Source organism: Myotis yumanensis, unplaced genomic scaffold, assembly GCF_028538775.1.
Source record: "Myotis yumanensis isolate MYYU_CA2020_CCGP unplaced genomic scaffold, mMyoYum1.0.hap1 SCAF_5, whole genome shotgun sequence".
Lineage (NCBI taxonomy): Eukaryota > Metazoa > Chordata > Mammalia > Chiroptera > Vespertilionidae > Myotis > Myotis yumanensis.
In genome coordinates this window covers 86,832,515-86,859,326 of record NW_027223756.1, presented here as the reverse complement: position 1 = coordinate 86,859,326, position 26,812 = coordinate 86,832,515, and the positions used below count along the sequence as shown (strand labels likewise).

Here is a 26,812-nt window from a genome sequence, read left to right as displayed (position 1 = left end):
GTTTAGCCCATATTTATCTAAAATATCATTTTTTAAAAAAATAGTCTTTACTTTTTTTTTTAAAATATATTTTATTGATTTTTTACAGAGAGGAAGGGAGAGAGATAGAGAGTTAGAAACATCGATGAGAGAGAAACATCGATCAGCCGCCTCCTGCACATCCCCTACTGGGGATGTGCCCACAACCCAGGTACATGCCCTTGACTGGAATCGAATCCGGGACCTTTCAGTCCGCAGGCTGACGCTCTATCCACTGAGCCAAACCAGTTTCGGCTAAAATACCATTTTTAAATATATTTTTTATTGATTTCAGAGAGGAAGGGAGAGGGAGAGAGAGATAGAAACATCAATGATGAGAGAGAATCATTGATCGGCTGCCTTCTGCACATGCCTGCAACCCAGGCATATTCCCTGACTGGGAATCAAACCATGACCTCCTGCTCCATAGGTCGACACTCAACCACTGAGCCACGCCAGCTGGGCTAAAATATCATTTTAACATCTAATCAATAGAAAAAGTTCTTAATGAGAAACTTGACCCTTTTTTCCCCCCTCAGTCTTCAAAACGCACTCCGTGTTTAACAGCACAGCCCCATTCACGCCAGCCCCATTTCAAGGACTCAAAGGCCACTTGTAGCCAGCAGGTTAGAGGGAGCTTACTGGGTGGGGGGCTGGCCCGAAAGTGCCGCGGTGAAACTGGAAATTCCTGGAAGGTAGAAGCCAGTGTTTCCACATGAGGAGGGGCAGCAATGAGGCCACGTAAGGGCCAGTTTGGGTTTTTCCTGTTCTGTAGATCATGTCAACAGAACGGGAGCAAAGCATGAGCGGTTCAGGGATCACTCCAGGAGTTACAGGTTTAGTGACTGCTGTTTGCCTGGTGCTGTTCAGGTCCTGGGTGTAAAGCAGTGCACCATTAGCGTCTTGGGGCTCCTGGTAGAGAGGGAGAAACCGAAATTAAACAACCACTGAACTAAAGAAATGCAGTGATCATGGAGAGAGGTGTGGCAAAGGGAAAATGCAGGATTCTCTTAAGGACAAGGTGTCCGGGGTGGATAAAGACCGAAGATGTGGCCTGGAAAATCTGGGTCAGAAAAAATAAACACAAACACAGGTGGTCGTCTTTATCATGTATTAGGTCGAACCTAATGAAACTGCCATTTTAATAGGTCATAAATGGTCGAACATCAACAATTTCATGACTCAATGACATATTTCGGGCATAAAATGGATTGGGTCTTAGCTTCGGGCTCAAGGATGGGCTTGAATTGGGATCTATTTCTAAAGAGGAGGTCCGCAGCCCCCAGGAGCACCACTAAGGGGCCAGTGATCTCCCCCCAGCCCCCACCTCCCCACCCCCAAGCTATCAATCAAAACGGCCGGGCGCCCAGGGGCTGAGAGAGTTTCTCGCGTCACAGACCGGAGGAAAAAGGGGCTACGCTGCTGCGCGGGGGTCCCGCCGCTCCGTCTCGCTCCCCGGCCGAGCCGTGTTGATTGTCCCCTCGCGGCGCCCGGAAGCGACCCTCAGTAAACAAAGCCGTATGTGGGCGCAGCTCCAGCTGCCCGGGGCGCGCTGTCCAGCCCGAGGGGGGCGGGGGAGGAATGTTGTGAATGAACCCAAGGCCCGCCCCGAAACTCGAATAAGGCCAGCGCCGCGGAAGTCCTCCCACTCTGATTGGCCTCCGGCGCTCCCTGATTGACAGTGCCTCTCGCTGGGCGCTCTTACTGGGCCGCTCCGTAAAGATAGGCGGCGCAAATAACGAATGAACAGCGGCGACTTGGAGTCGGGTCTGGCCGGGCCGCCAATGGCAGAGGAGAGCCTCGGAGGCCGACGGGGGGGCCAATTGGGAAGGGCGGCGGGGGCGGGACGAGGCGGAGGATAAAGCGGCGGCCGAAGCTGCTTCATTGTTGTGAAGAGTCTTAAAGGGGCCGCATCACCCGGCCGGCCCGGCGCGCTGCGGGGGTGGGAGCAGCGGGGGTCCGGGTGCGGCCCTGCGTGGAGGAAGGACAGGAAGGCGTGTAGGGGTCGCGGGAGCCGGCGAAGCGGAGCGGGCATCGGACCGACCCCCCTTCAACAGGACCCGCCCCGGCCCCGGCCGATGGACCCCCCCGCGGCCAAGCGGAGTCGGAGCTGCCCCGCGGGACCGAAGGAGCGCGATGCCGGGGCCGGGGCCGGGGCCGTGCGCGGCCGGGGCCGACCCGAAACGCTGCTGGACCTCAGCGCCAAGCGAGTAGCCGAGAGCTGGGCCTTCGAGCAGGTGACCGAGAGGGGCGGGGGAGGGACGTACCCCCAGCCCCTTTCCGGTAGTCCCCTCCCCGCTGCCCAGCCCCCAGCCTCGGTACCTGCCCTGGTCCGAGAGAAATCTCCGAGATCCTAACCCTGCCCTGGGGCACCCGCTTATCTTCCCATTTCACTCCCTCAGACCTCTTGACCCACTCTCATCCCTTCCCCGCCAGCCCTGCCCTCCAGCCCACAAGACCCAGGGATGTCCCCAGCGCCCTAGATCCCAACGCTTGACACTTACTTCTCCACCCCATGGTCCTCTCACAGCCCCTTTCTTCCCATCTCATCCTCACCCCCCATTAGAGCCCCCCATTCAATCCTCCTCTCTAGCTCCTACAAGTTGCCCCCATTGGGGACACCCAGAGCACAGCTCCTAGAGACCCACAATCCCCTGGTCCGGATCTCTGCCCGGTACCCCCAGTAGAGGACTCCCATTTCTGCAGATCTCGGCCTGAGACACCCCTTTATGCTCCTCCAGGTCCTGTCCCCCCTCCCACGGCCAGTTTTTCTGGGATCACTTCCCACCTGGGGCTGCCCAGCCTCTCCTGATGGGCTCAGGGATTTCCCAAGTCCCCTACTACTCACCCTTCTCTCTGCCCCCCACCTCCTTCCCAGTCCTTCCCGAGGTCGGCAGCAGGGTCTTGGTCTGCGTTGTGATGGTACCTGAACAGGTGCACCTGGAACCCCGCCTCTGTGGCTTCTGGGATTCTGACAGGGTGCCCAGGGCTGGAGCCCTGATGTGCCCTTTTCCAGCCTCGGTGTGGGTGCCCCCGGAGCTGGAGATGTGGCCCAGACCTGGCCGAACCGGATGAGCTCCCGCGGGTTCTGCCTGGCTTTGAGAGGCCATTCTTTGCCCTGGCCTCTCCCGAGTTAGGAAGCCTGCTGGGACTGACAGGCCCGGGCCGAGTGTGGATGGAGCGTGCTCTGATTCATGGCCTGGAAAATCCCTCCTTAGTCATCTACCGACTGTCCCTGAGGCCTGGGCCAGTCACTGGCCCTCCCACTTCCTCCCCGAAACCCAGATTTGGGGGCTCTGGAGGGCCCCTGCCCCTTCATTGTGCGTGAGATGCCCAGAGTAATCTTAAAACCATATCTGGGACTCCATGTACCTGCCCTGGCCAGGCTGGGCACTAGGAAAGCTCTTGCCCCATAGAAGCTCATAGAATCTTCTGCAACCCGTTGGGAGTTGTGGTTTTCCTTCCCACTCGGAGGAAACTGGGGCACAGAGAGGTTGAGAAACTTGCCCAAGGTCACCCAGCCAGTGAGTAGCAAGCCTGGATTGGAACACAGGCTCGTCCAGCTCGGTTCGTTGCCCAGAGCCCATGGGGGTGGCTAGGACACCCCTCCCTTCCTGGGGGCCCTGGGAGCTGGGAACAGAGTCTGTGTTGGGAGTCGGAGCTCACCAGCTCTGGGACACTGAACAAGTGAATTCACTCATGTCTGAGCCTGAGATTCCTGGGGCCTAGGCTGTGAATGTGATTAGTATTATTGGGATTTGCTGTGAAAATTAAGGGAAATGGCGTACATAGAGCATTTAGCATAGCATAGGCTGAGAAAATATGGCCCTGGTCACTATTCTTATAACTTTTATCTCTCTTTCTCCTGCCCTCTCAGGAGGCAGGACTGTCTTACATCAGGACCCTGGGACCTGATACCCAGGAGGAAAGTGGCAGAAAGTTCTAGAACATTAACTATGGGCCAGGGGTTATTATAAGCACTTTATGTAGATGGATGCATATTTAATCCTCACGATACCCAAGAGGCCAATGCGGTGAATATCCCCATCACACTTGAGAAACCTAAAGCTCAGAGAGGCAAAGGGACTTGCCCAGGGTCATACAGCTTGTAAGTGGCAAAGCCAGGACGCCAGCTGAGGTCTCTAACCCCCCGGCCCTTCCTTCAGGTCGAGGAGCGCTTCTCCCGGGTGCCGGAGCCGGTCCAAAAGCGCATTGTGTTCTGGTCGTTTCCACGCAGCGAACGGGAGATATGTATGTACTCATCCCTGGGCTACCAGCCTCCAGAGGGCGAGCACGACACCCGGGTGCCCTTCACCCGAGGGCTGCACCTGCTGCAGAGCGGGGCCGTAGACCGCGTGCTCCAAGTGGGTAAGCGCCCTTCCCGCGAGGCCTGGGCCGGGGGAGGGTCCGGATCTCTGGGGAAGGTCGGACGAAATACTGTGAATAAAGAGCAGGAATCTGCCCAGACCTCAGGCAGCGGGCTTAGCTGAAGGGCCTGGAGGAAGGGTGTTGCGCCAGCTCAGTCAGCTTAGTTGGAGGGTGGGAAAGAGTTGCCGAGATTGGGAGGAGGGCAGGAGAATCTAAGCGGGAAATGAGGGGAGGTTCCATACCTCGGGCAGAGAGACCCAAGACCCAGGAGTGTGTTAGGCCTGAGGTCTAATAGAGCCAGAGGCAAGAATGATACGAGGCCTCAGGCAGAGAACTCAGGTGGAGGTTGGGATCCTACCTAAGGCAACAAGGCTTAGGTGGAAGTCTGCCTAGAAGTTTAGGATCAGCTGTGAGGGGTGGTCTTACCCTCAGCTATGAGGGTCCAGTGAAGGGGAGGGAGCAGAGGTTTAGAGTCACAGGTGAAAGATGATTCTAGACCTCAGGCAGCAGAGCTCAGAAGGGAACCAGTTAGAGCCAGAAAACAGGTGAGTCCTGGAACACATGGGGGCGGTCACGTCTCCCAGCTGGAGGCAGGGGCCTGGCCAAGATGACCCTCCCTAAACCCTGGCCCCCTTGCCTGGACATGGCCCTGCTGGCCACAGGCTCGGCCACCTCCGGCGGTATGAGGAAGCTGCCGTTTCCCCACATGACGCAGCCGGGGCCGGCTGGGGCCTGAGCTGCCCAACCAGTCTGATGAGCCTGGCATCTGGGCTTCCCAGGGGCCAGGGAGGGGCAGGGGGTGATGGGGTGACTGGGCCTGCCACATCTGCCCCTCACCCCCAAGTGTCACAGGCCTTTGGCATCTTCCCAGGAAGTTACATGGCATCTAGACCCCCGCCTGTATCCATGGTAGCCTAAGAACTGAGAAAACCATCTTTAATATCATCTCTATAGTCACATGTATACGTGCATTTATTTAGGACTTACTAGATGCCAACAGTGTTCTTCTAAGCCCTTGCTAACTATTAACTCATTTACTTCTCATTACAACTATCTGGAGGAGGATGTTGCTGTTTACTCTCATTTGACAGGTGAGGAAACTGAGGCACAGAGAGGTTAAGTGACTTGCTCTGGGTTACTGAGCCGCATTTGCACTCAGGTCTTGCTGTGTGCCCTGGAGGAGCATCCCCGGCCTCGGGGGTGACACGGTGGTGATGGTTGGGTGTTTGTCTTAGGGTTCCACCTGAGCGGGAACATCCGGGAGCCCGGAGGCCCCGGAGAGCCCGAGCACCTCTACCACGTCTCCATCAGCTTCGACCGCTGTAAGATCACGTCCGTGAGCTGTGGCTGCGACAATCGTGACCTCTTCTACTGCGCCCACGTGGTGGCCCTGTCCCTGTACCGCATCCGGCATGCCCATCAGGTGGAGCTGCGGCTCCCCATCTCCGAGACGCTCTCCCAGATGAACCGGGACCAGCTGCAAAAGTTCGTGCAGTATCTCATCAGCGCCCACCACACTGAGGTGCTGCCCACTGCCCAGCGCTTGGCTGACCAGATCCTCCTCCTGGGCTCCGAGATCAACCTGGTGCATGGTAAGGGCACCTTGCGGTCTGATCAGGACGGTGAGGCTTCAGCTCACAGCCACCTCGCTTGCCGGGTGGCAGACATTTGCCACAGAATCCTCAGGTCCCCTTGACCCATGAGCAGCTGTGGAGGGAGTACCACTGCCTGAGGTCAAGGCCACACACCTATTAGGAGGGAGATTCTGGATTCGATGTGGCCCTCGTCAGATGAGTGGCTGAAATCAGCCAATTCAGAGAATGAGAGTTGAGGGAACAAATGGGAGGTCGGGCCCCAGGGTGAGGATGTCCCAGATCACAGGCGCAGGCCTGAGTGGGGGTGGGTGAAGGACGTGAAGGGTATGTCGGTATCAGGTGTGGGTGCTGGTGGGAGACAGACAAGGAGGTGTCATGAGCTCTGGAAGGGTTTGGGGCTACAAGGGACTATGTTGTCTAACCATAATGGTGGGGAGAATGGAGCAGGATAAATGGTAGATACGGATGATAAGTAGGTGGAGACAGGGAGGGATACTTGAGGGTGGGGGTGGGTGGATGCAGACGTTGTTCATGATGAGCTGATGGTGTGGAAAAGCAGGTGGAGTGGGTGAGTGGATAGGTGATTAACTAGGTGAATGGGGAATTGGTGACAATTGGAGGTGGGGTGGGGTGGGATGGGCTTTGCTTGAGGGGGTTGTACACGGACGGTGGTGGACAGATACACTTGGTGGAATATTGGAAGGACCAATGGGTGCGTGGATTGGGGGTCAGTTAATGGATGTATGGAAGGAATGTTCATATGTGTGGACTGATGTGGTGGATGGATCAAGTGGGTGTAGGACAGATGGGTGGAATAATGGGGTGGTGGTTGTTTTGGGAGATCCATATGAATGGATGGTTTGATGGAAGAAGAATAGATAGAAGGTTGGGGTTCGTTGGATGGGTGGATAGTGCAGTTGTGTGGATCAATGGATGAATAAGTCAGTGGATATTTTTGAGTGTTTGGTACAGATTAGCTGGAAAGACAAATATGGGTAGGTAGCTGGGTGGGTGGGCCAATGGGATGGGTATAGATAGGTGAGCAGATGGGAGTATGGGTAAGGTGGATCCTTGACTAATGGGGTGGGTAGGTATGCTAAGGGTTACGGGTATATGGATGGATAGATGCATAGTATGACATGGGGGGCGGGGTAGACAGGTGAGTGGTCTAGATGTGGATGGGTGGATAATGCTTTGGGTAGCATGGATGGATGAGTAGAAGGGCAGGTGATGTTTCAGGTGGGATGGACCATTATCTCACCTGAATGGATGAATGGGTAGGTGGTGTTTTGGGTAAGATGGATGATCAGCAAATGGATGGATGAGCTAGAGATGTTTTAAGCAAGATGAATGGATGGATGGATGGATGGATGGATGGATAAGGAGCATTTTAGCTGGGATGGATGGATGGATGGGCAGATTAGTAGGTTGGTGTTTCAGTTAAGATGGATGAATAAGTAAATGAATGAATGAGCTAATGATGTTTGGGTGGAATGGATGGATGGATGGCACTTTAGATGGGATGATGGTCAGACGGACGGACGGATGGGTGGTTTTTCAGGTGGGATGGGTAGGATGGTTTGGAGGACCGAATGATGGCAGGGGCAGAAGCCCCCTCTCTCCAACCCAAACCTCAGCTTTCCTTCCCACCCCACAGGTGCCCCAGACCCCACGGCAGGTGCAAGCATTGAGGATGCCAACTGCTGGCATCTGGATGAGGAGCAAATCCAGGAGCAGGTGAAGCAGCTGCTGTCCAATGGTGGCTACTATGGTGCCAGCCAGCAGCTGCGCTCCATGTTCTGCAAGGTGCTGTGTGGGCATGGCGTGCACAGCAGGGCTGCGGGGGGCTGGAAGTCACTGGTGCCGGCACCCCACCCCTTCCTCACCAGCCTGTCCCCATGCAGATTCGAGAAATGCTGCGAATGCGGGACTCCAACGGGGCGCGCATGCTGATCCTCATGACGGAGCAGTTTCTGCAGGACCCGCGCCTGGCCCTGTGGCGGCAGCAGGGCGCCGGCATGACAGACAAGTGCCGGCAGCTGTGGGACGAGCTGGGTAAGGCCGGGCCCTGGAGCAGGGCGGGGACCAGGACTTGGGCATCAGATCTTGCCCTCCCCTGAGATTGAGGTCTGGCCCCTGAGTCCTTCCTCTTCGTTCGCACCTCTGAGGTAGCAGGCCTTCACTATACTGATGGCTGGAGCAGCAGCAAGAAACGGGTTAAATACCTGCCCTCGTGAAGCTGGTGCCCTGTAGGGAGACAGATGAGAAAATACTGCAAACCCATTAGGCCAGGGTTGGCACACCTTTTCTGTAAGGACCAGGTAGTCAGTAGTTTCAGCTTTTGGGGCCATCGGCTCTCTGTAGCGACCCCTCAGTTTTGCCTGTCGTCGTGGAAAAGCAACCACAAACAGACGTAACTGAATGGGCACGGCAGAATTCCCATAAAACTGTATTTACAGACACTATTTATTTGAATTTCACAAGTCACAAAATATTCTTTGGATTTCTCCCATCACCACCATTAAATAACGTAAGAATACATTTATCTCACAGGCTGTTGAAAAACAGGTGGATTTTCTCCAGGGGCCGTAATTTGCTGACCCCTGTGATAGATGGTGATAAGCACTGGGGAGGTAGGGGACTGTGAGAGAAGTCCCGAGGCCTGGGTTTGAATCCTTCCAACTTCCTAGCTGTGTGACCTTGAGCCAGTGACTTGACCTCTCTGTGCCTCCGTTTTCTTACCTGTAAAGTGAAGAGACCATTAGTTGAACTTCAGAGGCCCAGGGTGAGGGTGAAGCAGAGTAGCGCACAGCACCCGGTGGGCAGTCCGGAAATGGTGCTGCTACTGTTGACATGAACGTTGAGCCTCCCCATTCACTGCCCTCCCTCCCCAGGGGCCCTGTGGGTGTGTGTAGTCCTGAGCCCCCACTGTAAACCGGAAGAGCGGGCGGGCTGGCTCCAGCTGCTTGGCAAGTGGGACAAGTTGGACGTGTGCCCGCTGGAAGAGGGCAACTACTCTTTCAACGGTCCAAGCCTGCAACCTACCACAGCCCTCAGCCCAGGTAGGAGAAGGGTCCCTGCCATACCCAGAACCATGACCTCTGAGTGCCCTACCTCCCCATCATGGTGCTCTGGGGGAGGAAGAGGAGGCCCCGTCCTTGCCTGCCCTGCCCTCCAGGAGGGAGGGAGTGCCCAGGGCAAGGCAGTGAGTAGCCCAAGGGACAGTGCAGTGGAATGCTTGAGACACCTGTAGTTCTGGCTGCTCTCCTAATTTAGCCTCCTCCTGGCAATGGAGGCGGGTGTGGGGGGAACAGAGGAAAAAGCAAAGAAAGATATTAAGAAAAAAGAGGCAGAAATGAAAGAGACAGGAGGAGAGAGCAAGGAAAGGGACATGGGAAGAGACATAAAGAGAAAAAAAGAGTAGAATGTGAGGAATGGAAAGATGGACAGAAAGACAGTTATTCAACCTCGGTGTTCACCACACACGCCCACACACCCACACATGCTCTTTGAAAGGCTGCTGTAAGGATTTGCGATGGCACATGTCCACCGGTGCACCCAGAGTGTAGCCCTCAGTGGCACTCGGTGTGGGAGCCGGCCCTGACCCCGCTGCTAGGCCATGCTGGACCTCTCCCACAGGCCCGGAGGAGGCAGCGGCTGCGGGTTCCCGTCACACCGTGTTCGGCCGAGCCCTACAGGCTGGGTCACTGCGTTGGAGTGACCCCCATCTTCAGAGGATCCTGGCCAGTGACTGCTATGGCCCCAGCCTCACAGGCCATGTGGGCAGCGACAAGGCAACCTTTGACCCCCAGGGCCGCCCCCTCTGGCTGGGGGAGCCATTCCCCACTGCTTGTGCCCGGGTGGACACCCTGCGTGCCCACGGATACCCCCGCCAGGCCCTGCGGCTGGCCGGAGCCATCGTCAACACACTCCGGCTACAGCGGCGGCATCAGCTGGAGAGCTACAAGCAGCAGAAAAAAGGTGGGCACCAATATTATCATGGGGTCCTGGGGCTGTCGGCACAGATGCCAACTACTGGAGGCTGTGGCAACCCAGGGGGCCTGTGGGTACCACTGAAGGTCCCACCCGGAAAACCAAACCACCATAGGTGTCTTGAGCTACAGGAATTTAATGCAGGGGATTGAGGGCTCACACAGCCACTGGGGGGGGGGGATGCAGACTTAGAAGTCAAGAAGCCGCTGCCTGAGTTCAAGAACTTGAACTTCAGAAGCACTTACTGCCGGCAGCAGCCGGCAGCCTCCACGGGGGCAGTTCCCAGAGAACACCCAGAAGCTGCTGGTTGGCTTCTCAGGTGGTGGGATTAGGGGTCGGGAGGGGGAATGATACTGGTTGGAAGTCTTAGGAAGTACCCAGTTCCTCCAGGTGTCCTGCCAGGCTTGGGAGTGGCTGTGGGACAGGAAGCCAGAGGGCTGGAGAGGTCACCGCTGCTGCAGAGAGCGAGGGGCAGAGAAGATGACCATTGGGTGGGCAGGTGGTGGGCAGGCACTGGGTGGTTGGTTGGGGGTTCAGAGAGAGAAAGCCCCCCAGGGGCTAAAGAGGATGGGTGGGCATTGAGCCCCACTTCCGGCCTGCAGAGCTGCTACAGAAAGGCTCCACCTGCATCACCAACACGGAAGGATGGGTGGGTCACCCCCTGGACCCTGTCGGCTGCCTCTGCAGGGCACTCCTGGAGGCCTGTCGCCTGGAGGAAGATACCCTTGCCCTTTACTCAGGTACCCACACTGGGGTCCCCTGGAGGAGGTGGGGCAATCCCTACCTCTCTGGTTAAACCCCCTGGCTCAGTACCCCCGGAAAACGAGGTTACACCCTCACCCTTGCTGCAACCTCCTCCCCGCCCCCCTTCCTCAGTGCAAGGAGCCAGTGGGCTTCGCTTCTGACAGTGCGGCCACTGTAGGCCTATCTGCTGCTTGAGGATGGCCCAGCCCCTGGTCGGTGCTGGGAGCAGCTGGACTCCCCTATACCACGTACCCTCAGTCTCCATGCCTGGGGTCAACAGCCATTGGGGTCCCAGAAAAGGGGTCCCCCTCCAGCATCTTTAGTGCCAGTCTCCCACAGACGCGGGCCCCGAGAAGCGGAAGGTGGCCTACCAGCACGTGCAGGTACCCGGGAGCTCTGGGGAGTCCTACCTGGCGCTGGCACTGGAGGTGGCACTGCTGGGCCTGGGACAGCAGCGGGCCCTGCCCGAGGGGCTGTACGCCCAGGACAAGGTGGTGCGCAACGAGGAGCAGCTGTTGGCGCTGCTGGAGGAGGTGGAGCTGGACGAGCGGCTGGTGCAGGTGCTGCGCAAGCAGGCGGGGCTGCTCCTGGACGGTGAGGCCCCGCCCCGCGCCCGGGCTTTTGGGCTTTTGGTCCTTTCCCTTAGCATTTCCTAAAAGACGATCCCTGGCGCGTCCTGGCAGCCAGTAACTGCTGCGAGTGGTGAGGTCCGGCTCCCTGCCCACCTTGTGGTCAGTGAGCCAGGTCGCTGGTGCCCAGCTGGCTTCACTGGCTCTGCCCACCGTCCTGCCTTAGGAGGCCCCACCCCTACTGCAGTGAGGACCTAGTCTGCCTGTCCCTGGTCAGGTGCAGCCCACCCCTGCCCTCAGTCCTCTCCCTGCATCTGAGACCTGCCCTCCCAGGGCTGCCCAGGGTTTCCTCCTTTCGAATTTTCTAGGGCTTTTCTGTCTCAGCCCAGGACCTCTCCCGCCCCTAGTCCCTGCCATTCTGTCCCGGGGTCTGCCCATCCCCTACTCAGCCCCAGGTCTGGAGCGGCCTGGGGAGGGGCAGACGGTCAGGAGTGAGCCCACTTGGGGGCTGAGCTCAGGCTGCCCCTGCAGGGGGTCCCTTCAGTGGCTTCGGAGAAGTGCTGTTCCGGGAGAGCGTGCCAATGCACACCTGTGCATGCTACCTGTTCACCGCCCTGCTACCCCACGACCCCGACCTGGCCTACCGCCTGGCGCTTCGAGCCATGAGGTAAGGACAGGCAAATGGCTGGGGACTGCCCAGTGGGCCAGACAGGATTGGGGGATGGGAGGCACGCTCACAGCCCCATCCTCCTCCCACTTTCACAGCCTTGATATTTCAGTCTGACCTCGAGCTGGCATTCCAGGCTTCCTATTGAACAAGTGTATCATATTATTTTGAATTTGAGAGACATTCCCTTGGCAACAAAAGTCAGAGTACTGCCCTGGCTGGTTTGGCTCAGTGGATAAGAGCGGTTCTCAACCTGTGGGTGGCGACCCCTTTGGCGGTCGAACGACCCTTTCACAGGGGTCGCCTAAGACCATCCTGCATATCAGATATTTACATTACAATTCATAACAGTAGCAACATTACAGTTATGAAGTAGCAACGAAAAAAATTTTATGGTTGGGTCACAACATGAGGAACTGTATTTAAAGGGCCAGAAGGTTGAGAACCACTGGGATAGAGTGTTGGCCTGCAGACTGAAGGGTCCCAGGTTCGATTCCGGTCAAGGGCATGTGCCTTGGTTGCGGGCACATCCCTAGGGGCGGGTGTGCAGGAGACGGCTGATGGATGTTTCTCTCTCATCGATGTTTCTAACTCTCTATCCCTCTCCTTTCCTCTCTGTGGAAACTCAGTGAAATACATTTTTTTTTAAAAGAGTACTTTTCTAGGCCGGTTTGTCCCAACATACCTAAGCAGTGTTCCCACTTTTTTTTTTTTTTTTTGATTGATTGATTTCAGAGAGGAAGGGAGAGGGAGAGAGATAGAAACATCAATGATGAGAGAGAATCATTGATTGGCTGCCTCCTGCATGCCCCCCACTGGGGATCGAGCCTGCAACCTGGGCATGTGCCCTTGATGGGAATCAAATCCAGGACCCTTCAGTCCACAGGCCAATGCTCTATCCACTGAGCCAAACCAGCCAGGGCTGTTCCCACTTTCTTATCAAGAGTTGAGATTTCTGCAAATCTGTAATTGGAAATTGGAAGTTGGTCCTCCTTTTACGCCGATGACACGACACGTTCTCTACCTATGCTTTGCCCCTTGTTTTCCCTGCGCATTGTATCTTAGAGGCTTGGTTGTACCACATGGCACATGAACCACTGTGAGGATGCATCCTAAGAGAACCAATCTGGATAGACATTTATGCTGTTGAGAAAAACAACATTACCATGAATTATCTTTTATCATTTCACACGTGTACCAGCCGATGACAGAAGCAGAATTTTGTAAAATCCTTTCAGGAGACAGACAATCCCATCATCTCTTTATCAGCCACAGGGCCTTTGGTACGTGGATAAAGCATTGTTTAGTTAACCAAACCCTGAGTGACGAACATAAACAACACTGCAGTGAACATCGTGCACACACACCCATCTTCCTGGCTGCTCAGGGCTTTGCTGCCTCATAGGGGAGGCTCCAGCTGCGGCAGGAGGCCTTTCTCTGGGAAGGATGGAGACTCGAGCCTTGCCTCACCATGGGCTGGCTTCTTGCTTCATCCCAGGCTGCCTGTACTGGAGACGGCCCTTCCGGCGGGCGATCCTCACCCCAACCCACTGGACTCCGTCGTGAGTAACCGCTTCCCCCGCTGGTTCATCCTGGGCCACCTGGAGACGCGCCAGTGCGAGCTGGCCTCCACCATGCTGACCGCGGCCAAGGGTGAGGAGGACGCCGCCCTCGTCCCCTGTCCTCTGCCTCTCCTTCCTCCTCTCCTTTGTTCCTTCCTCCCTCTTCTTGTCCTTTTCTCAAATTCCACTGGTTTTCCTGGAGCACTTTTTAGATGGACCAAGGCAGGGGCAGGTGCTAAGGATGCCGTAGTAAACAAAACTGTCCCAAACCCCACGCCCTGTGGTGGTATGTTCTAGTGGGGCAGACAGGCAAGAAGCAAGGCGAAGCGGATAGTTATGCAGTAAGTGGGGAGGTAACAAGTACGCCATGGGGGATAAAGCACATCCATATTTCTCTCTGCCTTCCACTCTGTAAAAAATCAATGGAAAGATATTGTCGGGTGAGGATTAAAACAAACAAATTAATATTCGTGTAGCTTTTGCCATGCTAAAGCCTTTACTGGTACAGGCTCTCCATGGCCCTATAAGGCGGGTACTATTCCATTAGTATTACTCATTGCACAGATGGGGCAGCCAAGGCACAGAGAGGTGAAGTGACTTGCTCAGGGTCACACAGCAAGGCAGGGATTTGAACCCTGGCATTCTGGTTCCAGAATCCATCCTCTTGACCAGTAGGCATCTAGCAGGTTCCTAAGTGGCTTCTTCCCATTGGGAGCGGAGGAAGGCAGAGGAGAGAAGCGGGGTGGGAGTGCGAAGAGTGGTCGGGGTCTTCACAGATGGTTGCCAGGTTCGTGACCCTCCATGCTCACACCTGTGCACCTGTGGAGGGAGCCTGCATGAACTGCCTGGTATAACCGTGGTGCCAATGTCCCTCCCCCTCCCCAAGGAGACCCCAAATGGCTGCACACGGTATTGGGCTCCATCCAGCAGAATATCCACTCTCCAGCCTTGCTCTTCAAGCTGGCACAGGATGCCTGCAAGACCGCCACCCCGGCCAGCACACCACCGGACACCACCCTGCTGGGCATTGCACTGGAGCTGGGCCTGCAGGTGAGGGTCCCCAGGAGGATAGGGAGGGGGTGCGGCCTGTGGGAGGGTCCAGGATGTGAGTGGCCACAGGAAGGCAGAGTCTGTAAGTTCTGGGAGGGGGAGAATGAGGTTATCAGTGGGGTGGGCCTATGAATTAGACTCATGGCTGAGTCTGAAGGTGAGAATCTACCTCTGAGGGTGTGGCTGAGGAGGAGGAGGAGGAGGGTCCTGGAACCTGCTGGTGAGAGGGTGGGCCACAGAGGGAGCAGAGCTAGGGGTTCTGGCCTTGGAAATGAGGCCTGGGGCTGGTGTGCTTAAGGTTAAGGACCATGGGTGGGTGGGGCTGAGGTGGGGGAGGCGGGGGGGGAGGGGGGGGCAGCAAAGCCTGCCAATAAGAGGTGGGGCCTTCAGGGGAACCCAGCCTAGAAGTCACCATTGAGGGTCTGGGTTTGGAGGAAGGTCTTGAAGCTGAGGAGCTGCCTCTGGGGTGAGGTCTGTGGTTGACAGTCATGGGGCCTGTGGCTGAGTGTCCGGCCACCCCCAGGGGCCAGGCCATCTGGCTCTGGTGAGGCAGAGGCCAGCATGCTTGGGTGTAGCCTGTAGGTGAGGAGCCAGCTGCAGGCTGTGTGATGTGGAGGTAGGCAGGGCCTCAGAAGGTGACCTAGTAAATAAGGGAATAAGGTACAGCCTGGGGCAGGCCTGCAGGGTGGGGTGGGATCTTCCCAGGTAGAACTAGAAAGCAAGGGGCCCTCAGGGGCAGAATTAGCCAAAAACAATTTCCAATGTGAAGGGGGCAGGACAAGGGTGGAGCTCTAGACAGGAGACCCTCTACTTAGGAGCTTCCAGAAGGCAGAGCCCACCAGATAGGACTGGGGATGGACCTGAACGGGGAGGCCAGCAAGGAAGGTGCTTATTGGGAGTGAGAGCTGAAGACGGTGGGACCTGTGCAGCAGGTGCTCTGTTGGGAGTCACGGGGGAAGTGTGGACATGAATGAAGCATGGAACTTTCTGGAGAGAAGGAATGGGTCGGCTTGTTGTCCAGAGTAGGATGCATGGGGCCCTCCGCAGAACAACAATAGCAGTAATAGTACTGGCTGACGTTAGCCGAGCGCTTTGAGGCAACAGGCACTGTGCAAAGGGCATTACTACATAATCTCGCTTCTCACGACCCTATGCAGTAGATAAGATTTTTATCCCCACTTTACAGATGAGTAAACTGAGACCCTGAGAGGTGAAACCATTTGCCCAGACTGTATGGCTCACTGAGTCAGCCCCTAACTTCTGTCTTCTGGGCCCCTAAGGATCCCAACCTCTCTCCCTCAGCCAGCCCGAAGTTTTGGGTGACCTCTTTCTATCCCGTTTCACCCCTGCAGGTGATGCGGATGACCCTGAGCACCATGACCTGGCGGCGAAGGGAGATGGTGCGCTGGCTGGTCAGCTGTGCCACGGAGATCGGTGAGAGTCCCCAGGGGATCTGCCACCCATCTCTTCATGGAACCCGTTGGGCACAAGAGGGAAAGAGAGACTTTCCTCTCAATCGAGCCTGCGCTCAGAGCTAAGCCCAGAGGCAATATTGGGCGGAGGGACTGTGCTGGACAGAAGCCAGAGGCTGGCCCGGCTAAGTGGCTTGGAGAGGGCCATTGGCACCAAAGCTAACCCCCCTCGTACACAGTCCCAGCCAGGCCTGCTGTGCCCTGTTCTTTTGGGAGGGGGAGGCTACAGCAGGGGTGAACGAAGGGAATGTGTCTCCAGCCCTGCTGCTGGGGATGGAGATACTGGGGTGACCCCGTGGACACACGTCCCCATTCCGGCCCCTCTCCCTGACCTGTTTCACCATCTCGCCTTCCCCAGGTCCGCAAGCTCTGATGAACATCATGCAGAACTGGTTCTCCTTATTCACGCCGGTGGAGGCGGCCACCATCGTGGCAGTGACGGGCACCACCCACGCCACGCTACTGCGGCTGCAGCTGGATGCACCCCGGCGGGAGGAGCTCTGGGCCTGCGCCCGCGCCCTGGCCTTGCAGTGCGCCATGAAAGACCCGCAGAACTGCGCCCTGCCCGCCCTCACCCTGTGTGAGAAGAACCACGCAGCCTTCGAGGCGGCCTACCAGATTGTACTGGACGCAGCGGCCGGCGGCCTGGGCCATGCCCACCTCTTCACCGTGGCCCGCTACATGGAGCACCGCGGCCTGCCTCTGCGGGCCTACAAGCTGGCCACGCTGGCCCTGGCACAGCTCAGCATCGCCTTTAACCAGGACAGCCACCCCGCTGTCAATGATGTCCTCTGGGCCTGCTCCCTCAGCCACTCCCTGGGCCGGCACGAGCTTTCAGCCATTGTCCCGCTCATCATCCGGAGCATCCACTGTGCCCCGATGCTGTCTGACATCCTCCGCCGCTGGACCCTCTCAGCGCCCGGCCTGGGTCCCCTGGGGGCTCGCCGGGCAGCCAAGCCACTGGGCACTGACCGGGCGCCTCTCTGCCAGCTCCTGGACGCTGCGGTGGCAGCCTACATCAGCACCAGCCACTCCCGCCTCACGCACATCAGCCCACGACACTACGGTGACTTCATCGAGTTCCTGGGCAAGGCCCGGGAGACCTTCCTGCTGGCACCTGACGGGCACCTCCAGTTCACCCAGTTCTTGGAGACCCTCAAACAAACGTACAAGGGCAAGAAGAAGCTCATGCTGTTGGTGAGGGAGCGTTTCGGCTGAGGGCCGTCTGGCAGGTGGTGGGCAGGGTCTCCCTTGGCTCCTGCTTCTGTGCCACCCACTCTGCATCGGGCACCTGGACGGGAGGTCCAGTGGCATCTCAGTATTGAGTCAGGGAAGGAGCCCAGCTGGAGCTAGGTGGTCTTGCCTGCCATCCCCCCGCCTGGCTGGACGTGGGAATGGGGGGTGGCGTCCTGCCACGTGCGTGCCTAGGATTATGCGAGCGAGTGTGCGAGACGCAAGGATCAGAAGCCATACCACCACCAGGGGCCTAGAAGGGGGGTAGCTGGTATGGCCCCACTTGGGTACCCCAAAAGCAATAGCAAGCTCCCCCTCCCCAAACTCACAGGCCTGGCTTGGGCTCCAGGGAACTGGGAGGCAGGACTTTCCAGAAACTGGCTCTCAGTCAATGTAGCAGACCCCCCCCCCCCCACACACACACACACCCGCTACCTGGGTGGCCAGGGGACTTGCGTTAAAGCATCTAAATCTCCTCTGTACCCTCCTCACTGCCTCAGGAGCCCCCTCCAGGGTATCCAGCCAGGGCCAATGGCTCATCCCCACTGAAGGATTTAAAGAGGCCTCAGGCCTCGGCCACATACCTCAACCCCCATCTGGCCAGGACTCCCATTCCTGTGGGTACTGGGGTCCCAGGATGGACTTAGGGGGAGGAGGGGTCATTGCTTCTCCTCCCCTTACCTGCTAGTCACTGGACATACAACTCAGGAACTGAGCCACGCTCACGCTCACTGTCCTCCAGACCTGGTGTCCTCCAGACCTGGAGGCAGCACAGGGGGCCAGGGACTCCCCACCCCAAATTTGGAAAGGAAAGCGTGCTGGCCTCTGGGCATTTTCTGGCTCTGCCTCTCCCTCTTCTCCTGTCTCCCTGCTCCACCCCTTCACCTTGCTCCCCCTTTCCGTTTCCTTTCCATCTAGCCTGCCCCTCTCTGTGTCTAAGCCCCAGCTGCTGTCCTTTTGGCCTCCCCACCGTCCCCCCATCTTTTCCCTCTTGTAATTAAGGACAAAAGACCACATGATTTTATAACTGTGTTTTTTTCTATTTATTGAACTGTATATTGTATTTTCTTTTTCCTTTTTGTTTTTTAAAGATTGAACACAGCTTTCTCTTCTTTATTTTGAGACTGAGGTGTGTGTTCCCCGTCCCTCCCACTCCCACACAGGGCCCTCCGTCTTTCTCTCCATAGAAAATCTCCAGCCTCGTCTGTGGGCACAGGAGTGGGGAGGAACATTTCCATTTTACAGGCGAGAAGACGGGGGCTCCAAAGTTTAAGGAAAGGGCATCCATTTCAGGGAGACACACAAGTCTGATTTCGGATCTTGCTGGGGCCACTGGCCAGGCTGCGTGGCTGCTGCGCCGCTGGGACTCGCCACTAGGGGGCGCCCTGGCTCCAGATGCCTGCTGTTCGGGATCCTTGTCTCCAAGTGGCGGGGGGGGGGGGGGGGGGGGGGGGTAGGCGGGGTCCTGGGTGCAGCTGGGTGAGGAAGGCACCCCGCCCAAAGGTGGGGACACTGCCTTTAAACTAGGCCCCGAGGAGGGGGCTCTGGCCAAAAAGAGGCGGTGGGCGCGGCCCATGGGGGCGCCGACACCGCGGACGAGCCTTCCAGCCCCCAGAGAGGGGCTCGGGGCCAGCGCGCGGGCCCTCGCTCACCGGCCTTTGCGGCTCCCCAGGAGCAGGAGTCCCCGCGGCGCCCGCCGGCCTTTGGAGAAGGAAGGGCGGTGCGGGTCACGGTCAGAGCCGGGCCGCCGGGGACAGGCTTCCGGGAGAGACGGGGCGGGCCGGCGCCAGAGGGGCGCTGTGATTGGCCCGCGGCCCCGCCCTGTGCGAGGACCCATTGGAGGCCGCCCCGCCCCGCCCCGCGTGTGCCCGCAGGTATGTGAGGGCGGCCGGATCGGCGCCCCGGAGCGCCTCCTGGAGGCCTGGGACCAGCCGCCTCCAAATGCTGTCCTCAGACCCGGGCGCCCCTTAACTGTGAGGCTCTCAAAGTCACCCACAGTGTCCCCCTTTCCTCATGCACGCACCTCAAGCCCCAATTCCCCTCCAGCATCTCGGATACCAGGCACCCCGAATGTTACCCTGGCTGAGCTCTCCCTTATGCCTCAGTCACCCCCCAGATGCCACTAGCTCAAGACCCCAGCTCCCAGTTACCTCTGAACGCCCGGCGTTGCGCTCAGGGTCAGCCTGCACCACCACCACCTGAGGTTGGGGTCCATCCCCCCTTGGCCTGGGATGGAATCATGACCCTATCTAGGTCCCTCCAGAAAAGCTTACCCTGTCAACACATCGGCCCCCAAAAGTCAGTCCCCTCTAGTCCAGGGTTTCTTTTGGTCACTCCCCCCCTCCCCAGGACACCCCTCAAGGTCACCTTCCCACACCCAAGGCAGCCTCCACCCTGGTAACTAAATTGCCACCGTCCTCGGAACTGGTGCAGAGGGGCTGGGACCCTGTGAGGCCAGGAGCATGGGGGGCCAGTAAACTGGGGCTGATTCAACCTCCTCGCCCAAACGCCGGAACTCCAGGGATGAAAGGCAAGAGTCACAAACCACAGAAGTTCAGGAATCAGGCGGGGCAGGTTTTATTTCATCGGACACTAAACACAACACAGCACAGACTGCCCCAAGCCTGTGTCTGCCCCTGGCAGAGGTGGGGCAGGGGCGCCCTGGGCCAGCCTGACCCCCTGGAGCTTCACGCTGCTCTTCCATGCTCTGGGGCCACCCCAGGACTGAGCAGGCCTGCTCCTGTCCTTCCGGTCCTCCACAGGGGCCTCATTCCCACCCTGTGTGCCAGTGGGTGTCACGGCGCCTCCCTCGACAGGAAGCTGCAGAACCCAGGTGGAAGGGGTCAGGCACGTTCGCGTCAGGCCAGTCTGGTTCCGGAAGTCTGGAGTTGGCATTTAACGGTCTGAGGGCCCAAGGCAGTTTCCTCTTGGGTAACTGGCTGCTGGGAAGGTGTGGCCCAGCCCGTGCCCCCACCGGGCTTGGGAGAGGAGGGGCCGAGACTCCAGGCCCAGAGGGTCACCCAGGCGGAGACACAGCTGGCTTCCCTTTTTCATGGAAGGGCCACCCACTGTCCTCCTTGGGAACACAGCCCAGCTGGAGGGAGGACTGTGGGGGTCTCCAAGAGCAGAGTTGGGGGAGGGGGCCTGGAGCAGGCGCTGAGTCCACCCACCCCATCCCGTGCCCACCCTCCCCAAGTCCCTCCCCAGACACAACTGTAGATCTGGGTCCTCCTCTCTCCCCCGGGCATCAGCCTATCCAGGGAAGGCAGGGGCCACAGGCTCCTAGGGGGCTTGACTCCTGTTCCTGCTGAACTGAGCCAGTCTGTACAAATCAACTGTGTTTCAGCTCAGTAGGCACGGGAGGCAGAGCCCAGGGAAGCCGGGCGGCAGAACAGGCCGGGAGAGGCAGCAGAGCTGGAGGAGATGAGGGCTCCGGGGGGCGGAACTTAGCCACTGTGAACATGACTTGGTGCAGACCCTGCTCACAAGCAGCTAAGCCCTGCTGCCCAGGCCAGACGCAGGCAGCAAGGGCCTCTCTGCCACCTCATCCCCTGGCAGCGTCCTTGGTGGTGGTGGTGGTGGTGGTGGTGGCGGTAGTGCTGATGCTGGTGATGGTGACGGCCCCGGAGATTGGGCTCAGGGTCGATTGGAAATCCCTGGCAATGTGATTTGTGACAGGCAGCAAATCCCATCCCCAGGAACCCCAGCCGGCCATGGCACAGGGGGAGGGAGGCACTGGGCGGGGCCATCAGCTGGTACCTGGGGGAGAGAGCAAAGGAGATATGAGATTTGAGAACATCTGCCCTCCAGGTCCTGACTGCTGCTATCCTCTGGGGCCTGGCAGGGACACCCTCTCCCCACGTGCACCAGCAGCTGCATGGAGAGCGGGACCACCAGGCTGGACTCCTCCGACCCAGCCATGCCCTCTGTCCCAGGCTCAGAGAGGAAGAGATGCCAGGAGAGTCCCAGGCCCAGAGGGGCTGCAGGGACTGCCAGAGCCAGGTCTCCACCTCTCCACTGGCCCATTCCCACCCCTCCTCCCCATGATCACCACTGAGCCCTGGGCAGGCTAAATGGGGCCATGGGAAGAGGAAGCCGAGGGGGTGGCGGGCAGGCAGTTAAGGAAGTGATCTCACCCCAGCTGGCGCCACTTCCTAGAAGCATGAAGGGTAGGAGGAAACCACCAGGGCCTCCCCCCGTGGTCCCGTCTCCTCGGCAGCCAGGCCTTAGCCTGAGCCACACCAGAGCGGATGCCAGCAGCAGACACCCAGCAATCCATTCTGGGCATGCATATCCCAGAGCACCAAACCCAGGCTCGAGGTGCAAAGCCCCACTCAGCTGTTTCCCAAAGGCCCACCAAGCCTCACTTTCCCCATCTGTACAATGGAGCCAAGGGCTTTTATCTACCTTGTAGCACAATAAGGTTTCACCAAGAGTGTGTATGCCCTTCAGCAAGAGTTTGGCATCAGAACTGCTCACAGAATTTGTGGGGCTACCCGCAACATGAAAACACAGGGCCCCTCGTTCGGAAATTAAGAATTTCAAGACATCAACGGCAAAGCATTTAAACCAAGCTCCAGCCCTAGCCAGTTTGGCTCGGTGGAAAGAGCGTTGGCCTGCGGACCAAAAGGTCCGGGCTTCAATTCTGGTCAAGGGCATGTACCTCGGTTGCAGGCTCCTCCCTGGCCCCGGCCCGGGTCTGGGTTCGTGCAGGAGGAAACCAATCGATGTGTTTCTCTCTCATTGATATTTCTCTGTCTCTCCCTCTCCCACTCTCTCTTAAAAAAAGAAAAAAAAAGAAAAAGAAAATCAATGGAAAAAAAATCCTCGGATGAGGATTAACAAAAAAATGACAAAATAAACCAAGCTCCAGGGTCTTTGAGACTAGTTCTGTGTTCAGTAAATGGGCTCCGTGGCTAGGAGATTCCAATGCTAGAGCCAGACTGGTGGGATTTGAGCCCAGGCTCTGCAGCTTCCTAGCTGGGTGACTCTGAGTAGGTCACTCAACCTCTCTGATTTTCACCTCCCCATCTGCAAAGGAGGGATACTGCGGTGGTAAGAATCCCGTGAGTGCTCTGTGTAATTTGGATGGGGCTACACTGTCATCACAGACCAGACAGAAACAGGAAGGAAGATGGAAATGAGGACACCGCACAGGGGTAGGACCACCGCACCCAGATCTGGTGGTGTCCACCCCTGGGGGACAGGCTCTGTCACACCCCCAGCCTCCCCACAGACACACACACATACACGAATCACCCACTTTCCCAATGGGCTCAGTCCAACCCTGTCTCCGCAGGGCCTGGGGGCACCAACCAGCCACAGAGAAGGCCTCGAAGGGCGGCCAGCCTCCCTGGGCCTCCTCCGGAAGTGAGACAGCACAATCGTGTCCCAGGGACGAGAACGGGAAGGGCGGCCATTTGGCCAGGCCTGTTTCCTGTGGGGTTTCCCCTGTACAGAGCCCCGGGATGGGGCCAAGGCCACTCCCCATCCTCACAGCCACAAAAGGCCTGGGTCTCTCATGAAGGGGACACTACGAGGCAGGTGCCCAGGAGCCAGGGCCCCCGCTCCCAGTGGCTGGCCTCTCAGGCTCATGGGTGACGGTGTCCAGGGAGGGCCGAGGTCCTGGCAGCTGAAGGCATGAGGGGAGGGTGGGCCCTGGGCCGGAGGAGCGAAGCAGGCCCCAGGCCTCACAGATGGATGCACGTGTGCCTGAGAATGCGCTGCAGACAGGGCGTGGAGGCATGAGACACAGGCAAGCATCTTGTCGCCCCACCACCACTCTGTGTTCCAAGAATGAATATGGGCCACTTCCGCCAGGGGCGCCACCGCCGCCGCCGCCCCCAAGCCTGGTCCCCAAATACTTTCCACCCTCTCTCTCAGAGCAGCTGGGATCGGAAAATACCAAGGGCTGCAGGCCCCGCCCTGTCCGCCGCCACCGCCCGCCCTCCCAGCCTGTCACTAACGCTTTGCCTAATGGGCCCAGACTCTCCGCAGAGGCTCTCTGGCTAGGGCCCCAGAGCCAGCCGCCAACCTGGGCTGCCCAGCCAAGGGCCGCCTGACCACCAGCCCCCCGCCCCTTACCCCCATCCCAACACCGAGACCATAACAACACTCACAACACAACGGGCAGCCCTCAGAGGCTGGCACCAGGGTGGAGGAAGGCAGGGCACAGTCAAGTGGGTGGGCCCTGCTGCCCACCCAGGGCTGGGGGAAGGGGGCGGGCTCAGGAAGGGGTGAGTAAGTGAGGACTGAATCACTTGTTATAAATAGGGGAACCATGGAAGTCACATCCCAGCCCCCATTGCGCCTGGCCACACCAAACCAAACTGCAACTCCTGCCTTAAACTTTCATCTCCCCCAGACCAGTCGCGGCATTGCCAGGGGCGGGCACCCTAACATGCACGCGGTGAGCCCTGAAGGGCATCCTATGCCGGGTCCACCTCTGCCTTATCCTCAGATAGGCCCATGTCCCAGCCTTGGTCGGCCTTTTTGGGGTCGCTGGCCTCAAGGGTGGTCACTGGCTTCCACGCCCTGTCCTCCTCCCATAATTGCCAAACCCAAGACTTGGGGTCCCCTGGCTCCCCAAGGCATTCTCGGGGTGGGTGACCACAGCCTTGGATTGTCACACCAGACCCAGGCCAGGGGGAGGCCGGGAAGCCGAGGGGCTCAGCATCTCAGAGTTGAGTCCCTGGCCCCTCAACACCCAGGCCCCCCATCCCAGACCACCCAGGCCTGCTCTGCCCAGAGCCACAGCTCGGTGACCACACCCAGGGTGGCGCCAGCTCCAGCACCCTGGGGCAAGGCGCCGCTGGAGCATGACTCAGCCGTGCCCAGCATGGCGGCGTCCTTGTCTGCCCAAGGATTCTCACACACCCACGCCTGCTGCCCTCTGCGTCCGTCCTTCCTGGGTGACCAGCCTTCCCCAGACACACCTCCGTGTCCAGCCAGGACACCTGGTGACAGAAGAGAAGGTGGCCAGAGCGCCCCCAAAGGGATTTGACGGTGGGCACCTGGACAGGGGCAGGCCCACACTTCTCCCCGCTCCTTTTCCCAATGCTCCTCGCCTACAGATAGAGAAACTGAGGCCCAGAGGCATTCCAAGGCAAGCCCAAGGTCACCCTGTAGATCTAAGGAAAAGCCTGGCCTGATCCTGCCATAAAGTGCACCCAACGCGGGAAAGGGCCAGACCGAGGGACAGGAAGGAGTTTTCTTCAGAAGGCCCAGGGCTCCTGGCAGCATTATTCGTCTTGAATATTCTACCCCACCCAGCCCCCAAGGTGAAGGGAGAACTCTGAAGAGTGTGTTAAGACCTATCAAAGTGCCATCTGGCCCATGGTGACCTGGTCATCCCACTGCACCACGAGGCCAGTCACCCCGAGACCCCCTGGGATGGGGGCCTGCCCCACAGCTGCGGCTTGCACGCATCTGGCCTCCACTCACAACAGGCAGGGTTGGTACGGGGTCCCTGGGAGGACCCGTGGAGCATCCACCTCTGCTGGCTCTTTTCAGTGAGCAAGGGTCTGCAGAGACCTGGAGACGGGGCCAGCACTGACAGGCCCGACACCCCTGGACACACCCTGTCACGCATGTGCTCCGCGTGCCAGCTCCAGGCCAGGCTGGCAGCTATGTTAGGCCCCCACTAGGCCCATGGACGAGGCCCGCCAGTTAGGGTCTTGAGGGGGCTCTTAGAACACCTTGCAAGGACGGAGGGCAGTGGGTGCCCCCCTGGGCGCTCAGACAGAGCTGGCACCAGGCCCCAGGACAGCAGCGTGTGAACACATGCACAGGGCTGGCCCGGGCACGGTGCGTGGGCGATCGGCCTGGGTGTGTCCCACATCACCTCGCCTTTAAGCCTGGGCACCTGTCGGGTACTGCCCTCCAGCTCAGGCGGGCATGGGCATGGCTGCCAGAGGACAAGTCCCACACCCCCCAGCCTCACCCTCATATCCCACCCGTCATGGTGGGCATCTGACTGGGGCTGGAGCAGAAAGGGGACAGGTGACGCGGAGCCAGCTACACCTCCAAGACATTCGGGAAGCCACTGGGTCTGGACTTGTCTGGGCCGCACAGCAAAGTCAGTGTAGGCTTTGGTGGCGGTCAAGTCCTGTGCTGGGGTTAGAGGTCAGTCTCGGGCTAGGATGGGGGGTCTGGATTCAGTCTGGGCCTTTCACCCTCCTCCTGCAGGGCAAAGGTACAGGGAGCCCAAAATGCAGAGGGTTGGAGAGCCAGCTGTCCAGAAATCTCCCAAACCTGACCCCTTTCTATGCAACCCTGAGTGAGCCCTTCTCTCCTGGGCCAGGAGGAGCGAGGAGGAGCCAGGAGAAGGGGAGAGGGGTCCCCCAAGCCCCGCTGCACTGCTGGCCTCTATAAGGCCTCCGCGGTGGAAGATCTTTCCCACATTCACCGACTGACATGTCAAGAACCTGAACCGCTGTCACGCGATCCCATCCACATAACTCCAGCCGACCTCCACCCACCCCTCCAGCTCCATGCCCACCAAGTCCAGGAACACCTCCAGGCGGCGGCGGATCCCTCTCCCTACCCCCACCCAAGCCCAGCACGTCCTCCCACCCCGTTGCCAGCCCTCTGCCCACCTAGACCTGCCCCAGTCGCCTGGGGACCCGCCCTCCCCACCAGCTTCCATGGGTCTCCTAGGGCGGGGAAGGTGGGGGGGCCCCAACGGGCCCCGGGGGGGAGGATTAAGGCAGGGCCGCCCTTCTCCCGCTCCGTAGGGGGCGCCCCAGGACTCCGCCGCGGACGCCAGAGGCACCGTCGCTGCTGTCCCCACAACCTCCGGCGGCGGGACGCCCTCCTGCTCGCCAAGGGCCGGGGACCTGCCGGGCGCACCCCCACTCCGCCCACGAGTCCAGCGCGGAAAAGTTGCGGCCGCCGCCGCGGCGCCACCACCTCCTTCCAGGGTCCCTCCGACTCACCGCGGGGGAGGGGAGCGCGCGCGGCGCCCGGCCGCCGCCCGGCCAGGCCGGCGGGCGGAGGGGGCCGGGGCGGCGGGCGCACGGGTCCGGGCCGGGGCGGGGGTGGTCGCCAGCCGTGCTCCTTCCCACTCACTGGCCGACCAGCCGCGGGGCCGAATCGCTTTTAAAACCTCCTCGTCTCCTCCCCCGGGCCGGGCAGGGGGCGGGCGCGGGGCGGGGCGGGTGCGCCATCATGTGCCCCCGGAGTCGGTCCGCCCCCACTTTCTCTCTGCGGTCCCCCAACTCGATCTGGTCCCCAACTCAGCTCCAACTTTCTCCCTCCGGACCCCGACTCGGCCTGGGCCCCAAACCCAGACCAACTTCCCCGTCTGGGTCCCGGACGCCGGGCACAGCCCGTTTCCCAGCCAGGGCTCGCCCCAGGAGGTCCGGGCAGGGCAGACATCCCAGTCCCCGTCGCAGTCCCGAACCCCTCTTGCCCCAAGTCCTGCCCTTTCGCAGGAAGGGAGGGAGGTTTGGCGGCGGGGGGTGGGGTGGGGGAGGGAGGGGGAGTCAGGGAGCAGGGTGCAGACCCAGGACACCTTGCTGCTGGGGATTCGGGATCCTAC

General features: G+C 59.1%; 1 protein-coding gene and 1 long non-coding RNA gene across 2 annotated transcripts; one reads left to right on the top strand and one right to left on the bottom strand.

The window, feature by feature from the left end:
• The first annotated feature begins 1,922 nt into the window (after positions 1-1,922).
• On the top strand, positions 1,923-18,373 carry ZSWIM4 (zinc finger SWIM-type containing 4). Its single transcript, XM_070416197.1, has 14 exons — positions 1,923-2,255; positions 4,185-4,386; positions 5,622-5,978; positions 7,639-7,787; positions 7,886-8,036; positions 8,876-9,043; positions 9,621-9,962; positions 10,577-10,714; positions 11,058-11,312; positions 11,819-11,954; positions 13,453-13,607; positions 14,403-14,566; positions 15,919-16,000; positions 16,397-18,373. The coding sequence occupies exons 1-14, from the start codon at positions 2,097-2,099 to the stop codon at positions 17,254-17,256; spliced, it is 3,318 nt and encodes a 1,105-aa protein (XP_070272298.1). The 5' UTR covers positions 1,923-2,096; the 3' UTR covers positions 17,257-18,373.
• Positions 18,374-19,832: 1,459 nt separating this feature from the next.
• LOC139009877 (uncharacterized) lies at positions 19,833-26,284 on the bottom strand. The gene is made up of 2 exons (XR_011471454.1): positions 26,208-26,284; positions 19,833-21,030 (listed from the first exon to the last, which is right to left on the bottom strand). It is a non-coding gene; the product is annotated as an uncharacterized lncRNA (long non-coding RNA).
• Between the last annotated feature and the right edge of the window lie 528 nt (positions 26,285-26,812).

Excerpts from the sequence above, each read along its gene's own strand:
- ZSWIM4 (XM_070416197.1), top strand. The coding sequence starts at position 2,097 with ATGGACCCCCCCGCGGCCAAGCGGAGTCGGAGCTGCCCCGCGGGACCG. Across the intron at positions 5,979-7,638 it reads CGAGATCAACCTGGTGCATG|GTGCCCCAGACCCCACGGCA; the intron begins GTAAGGGCACCT and ends CCCACCCCACAG. Across the intron at positions 11,955-13,452 it reads CTGGCGCTTCGAGCCATGAG|GCTGCCTGTACTGGAGACGG; the intron begins GTAAGGACAGGC and ends GCTTCATCCCAG.